The sequence below is a fragment of the Lolium rigidum genome, chromosome 2 (assembly GCF_022539505.1).
Source record: "Lolium rigidum isolate FL_2022 chromosome 2, APGP_CSIRO_Lrig_0.1, whole genome shotgun sequence".
NCBI lineage: Eukaryota > Viridiplantae > Streptophyta > Magnoliopsida > Poales > Poaceae > Lolium > Lolium rigidum.
This window is the reverse complement of record NC_061509.1, coordinates 18591773-18597034: the sequence shown is the minus strand read 5'-3', so window position 1 is coordinate 18597034 and position 5262 is coordinate 18591773. Positions and strand designations below refer to the sequence as shown.

The window sequence follows — 5262 nt, the reverse complement described above, 5'->3', positions numbered from 1 at the left end:
CGCGGTTTTGCTCTGTTATGTCAAATCATGGTGAAGGAAAACAGAGTGGTTTTGAAATTATTATTGCCAAAACCAGGGGGCATGTGTTATCACCAGATTTTGGCCAAATCAGGAGATGGGCCGCGATGGAGATGGGCTTGAAGGATATACACATAATGTGTTTCTGAATCGGCCTCGTGTGTGAATTTGGGCTGGGTTGCCCGTGTATCTGTACATTATGGTAGATCGCATGATAGTTTAGAATTAAGAGATAGAGTTTGGTTCGTACACAGTTAGGTCTTTTCCAAAGATAGAAAGTCCACGGACTATAAATATGTACCTAGGGTTATTGAGAAAGGAGGACGATCACGTTCACAACAAATACAATCCAGGCGCATCGCCACCCCTTGTTTCGAGGGTTTCTTCCGGGTAAGCATCATGCTGCCTAGATCGCATCTTGCGATCTAGGCGATGTCTGTTTATTCATTGTTTATGTGTTGCTCGTACTGAAGCCTTTTTGATGGCGAGTAACACTGTTTATCGTAGATGTTTTAGGGCTTGCATCGATGCTTTTCTGATATGTTTACTTAGCTGTGCTTCCCCTGAATATCTAGCTGCCTTTGCGCCTATCTTAGGTGTAAGGGCAGCGCCCTGCTTCATCTTTACTTAGTAGATTCGATCTGTTATAGTTGCTCCTTGTTCGTCAAGGATTAGTTTGATATCTGTATGGTTAGGCCTTACAAACGGGTTGAACGATCCAGTAGTGCGTAAGGTACGGTTTGCTGATCCAAGAAGGGATGTTCCGGGAATCGACTCTGTGTTGGTTTTTAGGCCTACTCTAGGATCAGTTTTCTGTTATCTTTCGTATCTCTAGGCTCAACTACGCGTAGGATGTTCCGGTTATACGGTGAAAACCCTAAACTGACGTAGATTGATTTAGCTTAGTATTAATAAAGCAGGAAACCCATGTTATCGTAGATCCATTATGATCCATGGGTTAATCGGCTCTTTGAGCCGATTCACATGGGAACCTGAGAGCCGATCGAGGCTCATTTAATGTTTACGTGTCTACCATGCAGGAAACTAATTGAAGCAATCCAACACCTTCCTGAGCAGTATAGGTCAGGTGACACGCCCTTGCAATTACCAGGACGTGTGCCGGAGCATTGCGGGCCGTCGCCCGAGGGACCAGGGCCCACCATCAGTCCTGGGAGCCTCCCGGCTCTTCATGTTGCTCGTCGCTGCTCGTCGGTGGGTTTTGGCAGGCAACAATTATCTTTCAATGTGCAAATGAGTTTGTGTGATATTAGATGCATGTGGCACATATGTTAGACAAGTTAATTTTTTGTTACACTTGGTGACATACTTTTAAAAATGTTGCTACAAAAAATGGGGATTTGTTAGATTTGCTATATTTGCTATATGGATGTGTTGGAAATGTTGCATCATTTTTTACATGGTTTTAGATACGACAAAAAATGTTGCATATACAAAGAAAATGTCCGACATGGACACGAGGTGACCAATCCGCACTTGGGAATTAGTAACACCACAGGTAGCGCAAATTGTAAACCCATCTCCACCTTAACCGCAAACCAGTTCAATTTTTCCCATAGTACTAGACCACACATGTCGAGAACATTTGTAGTGATACGGGGCCTTATATAAAAATTGAAAAACATGAGTAGTGTTTTTTCTTGTGTATAAGTGTGAGAAAAAGATAAATTTTGGTCCTTAAAAAAGCTTTTCATAAGACATTTATTTATCTTTTTTGCATAGGACGTAAAAAATGCCATTTTTCTGCGAAACTTAGTGTGCATACATATAATATAAACATATACGCGCCTAGTTTTTGTTCAGATTTGTTTCGACATTTTGAAATGCTTTCTTAGGTACCAAAAGCATATGGTCCAGGTTCAAAAGCAGCTTATCAAAACTCCGAAACTCGTGAGCTAAACGAGTAATTCGCGACTCGACTCGAACTCAGCATATAACAAGTCGAGTCAAATTTTAAATTTTATCGTTAAACGAGTTTAAACTAAACGAGCCTAGTTCACCTAGCTCGCGAGTGGCTCATTTAGCTCGGTTAAAATCGAAATTACGATGTACAATCTTTCCAAAGAAGCTAATTCGGCCCAAGTGGCCAAGTCCTGCCAGCCCAAGCCCATTTGAGCTATGTGATAACTCAGCTACATTTGTAGTAAGCTCAAAAAAAAAAAAAAGCTACATTTGTAGTTTGTTGACTCGCCTTGCAATATATCCGGTTCATATGGTTTACGCTTTGTCTAAAAATCTATCAACATTATTCTGGTCATATAATTATTGATTGTTGTGTTTTACCGATTGTATTGTTGTGGTACCATATTTATAATAATTATTGTGTAACATTTATGTCCAGATAATTAGAAAAATATATCATATATTATACTGGTTCCTTTTGACAGTTTTTAGCAAGCTACTCATGAGCTTTGCGAGTCACGTCAAGTTTCAAATCTAGACTCGGTTCGGGTTGAGTCGAGCTAACTCGCTAGTTGACCGAGCTGTAGAGAGTGGAGCCGAATTCCAGGCCTAGACACAGCCGCATAGGTAATCAAATGTGCTGATCATATCCTCTACCTTTGGATCATACGGTCGGTAACAGATGTTTTCATGGTATCAGGTAATGGACGGTATCACTTCATAATCTCTCTGCACCTGTCTGACAAAAAAGAAAGGGTGTACATATGTCACAGTTAACTAAGATTTTCTTAAGTCTCAGTCAACTTAGAAAAGTACAACTACAGTTTAAAGAAATGTTCCCGAGTTGCACATTTTTGTTAGAAAAGTGCAATTGCACCTTTTTAACAAAAAAGTACAACTCAAAGCACATTTTTTTAAGTGACTTAAACTTAAGAAAATCTCAGTTAACATAGTAAAACCGAAAAAAAAAACTGAAACGCGCCAGACTAGGCCACGTTGATGGCTGATTCCTGAAACCCGCTGCTGGAAGCGATTCACAACCACCATTTGGAGTGTCTCCATTCACTCACAGATTCCACTTCCGCCGCCGTCGTTGTCGTCGCCGCCGCCGTGCAACGGCGTCCTCATCACTCGAGGTTTGCTTCCTTTCGCCTCCTTCTCTAATCGTTGACCTGACGAAAACTGCACGGGAGATTGCTATTTTCAATCTCTAAGCCCTGGAGTTTACAGGTTAGATCGCCATCAGTTGGGGATGGCAAGGAGGTCCAGGAAGAAGAAGCAGCCCGCCGTGAGCCTCACCGACGACCTCCTCGTGGAGATCCTGGCGCGGGTGCCCTACAGGTCCCTCTGCCGCTTCAAGTGCGTGTCGCAGTCATGGCACGCTCTCTGCTCCGACCCCGACCTCCGCAAGATGTCACCGCAGACCCTATCAGGATTCTTCTGCCACGCTCGCATGGAGCGCGACGGCCGCGACAGCCGCGTCCGGTTCGTCAATCTGTCGGGGAAAGGCAGGCCTCTCGTCGACCCCGATCTCCTGTTCCTGCATGACTTCCTCGCAATTGGTCTCCAACTCGTGGACTGCTGCAGCAGCCTTCTCCTCTGCAAATGCTTCAAGAATTATGTCGACGCAGATTGGGTAGTTTGCAATCCTGCAACTGAGAAGTGGACTGTGATGCCTGCTACGGAAGCGCTGCATTGTTCCAACAGTTTCACCATACGGTTGGGCTTCGACCCGGCCATCCCCACCCGGTTTGAGGCATTTGTGCTCAAGCAGGATTCCTTATTTAATGGTCGAATCACTGGAGTGGAGATCTACTCATCGGAAACTGGACAATGGATTTCCATGAAGAGCGAGTGGGGCAGTGAAACTTGTGTGGATGACAACGATTCACAATTTGTCTTCTTCAATGACACTCTGCATTTCACTACTTTTCATTCTGCCCGTGATGATTTCTGTATGGAAGACTCTAGATGTGAATGTGATTACTCACTAGTCACAGTGGACACTGAGGGGAAGACATGGAGAAAATTTCCATTGCCATACCGTGACACTAGTTTTTGTTCCATTGGCCAGTCTCAGGGACGCTTGTATGCTATGCATATAGATCATGGTAAAAATCAGTGCATACTCTCGGTTTGGCTTCTTGAGGATTATGCTACTGGACAGTGGATCCTAATGCATACTGCTAACGTTCCACAACTGTTTGGGAGGCATTGTCGCGACAGGGGTGAGTTCTGTTCATTGATCGCAATCCATCCAGAATGCAATGTGATTTTCCTTATCGACGGCGTGACGAGGATGCTTGTGTCGTACAATATGGACAACCGGAAAGTTCATGCCATCTGCAGCATTGGAGAATACTGCCCTCTCCCATTTCGACCTTATATTCCTTGCTTTGCCGAATGGCTGTCAGATGGTAAGTAGATTTTTCGGAAGCTTCATCATTGCTAAGTTGGCGTGGCCAGGCTCCTGCGCAGAAATCAGATTTTGAATATTTGGTGGATCTTCTATTTTCGGAGCAGCGATTTGGGCAATCCCTGTGTCTAATTCAGTTTAGTTCTCTTGTCTGTTAGTTTTCAGGTGTATTCTCTTTGTGGCTTTGAACAATGTTGATCGTTGTCCATGGAGAATGTGCATGGTAGGCTTTCAGTGTGTGTACTGTTTAGTTATATGAAAATATTGTGCCACTTAATATATTCGCTTCAGTTACTTATTGCTGTGGACAATTGTTATGCCCCTGTATGTATTAAGTGTGAGAACAGGCTTTTTGTATTTGGAAGCCTCTGAATTTTCGCCTCTTTTTTCCTACTCATGTTTTGCAAGTATGTTTTGTATGCAATTTGTTATCTGGTGACGTTATATATTGATGGCACCCTGTTTATGAAAGTGGGTCCTGCAATTATATGCCATAATGTGGAAATTGACGTATTACTCTATGCCGATTTATTGTTTGAAATGGTTTTCTTTTCCTGCAGTTATATAGCATTGTGATTTGAGGATATAATGGTCTAGGCTGTTGGATATACACATATGGCGAAGAAATGCAATTTTCATTGGATGAAATCTGCAGGGTGTCCCATTGATGGTGTCAGAGTCAAATACAGTGTACATCACAGGATTGTGTGTTGTTTAATGAAAATCCCAAGGAACTAGTAGAGATTACAAACTCAAAGCAACAGCGATACATGCAAGGGAGGGGGAAGAGAACAACAAAAGGAGCAGAATTACATAGGTCAGTCTGGAATCCACGGGTTTCTTCTCTTGCTCATGGCCATGAGCCCAGATTCAGATTCTCACTATTTCAGCAGATTCTCACTATTTCA

The 5262-nt window shown here is 43.0% G+C and overlaps 1 protein-coding gene across 1 annotated transcript; it reads left to right on the top strand.

Moving 5' to 3' along the window:
• Positions 1 to 3031: 3031 nt before the first annotated feature.
• LOC124686042 (F-box protein At5g07610-like) lies at positions 3032 to 4578 on the top strand. The gene is made up of 2 exons (XM_047220049.1): positions 3032 to 3074; positions 3174 to 4578. Exon 2 carries the CDS (start codon positions 3191 to 3193, stop codon positions 4361 to 4363), a length of 1173 nt encoding a protein of 390 aa, XP_047076005.1. The 5' UTR covers positions 3032 to 3074; positions 3174 to 3190; the 3' UTR covers positions 4364 to 4578.
• Positions 4579 to 5262: the final 684 nt, after the last annotated feature.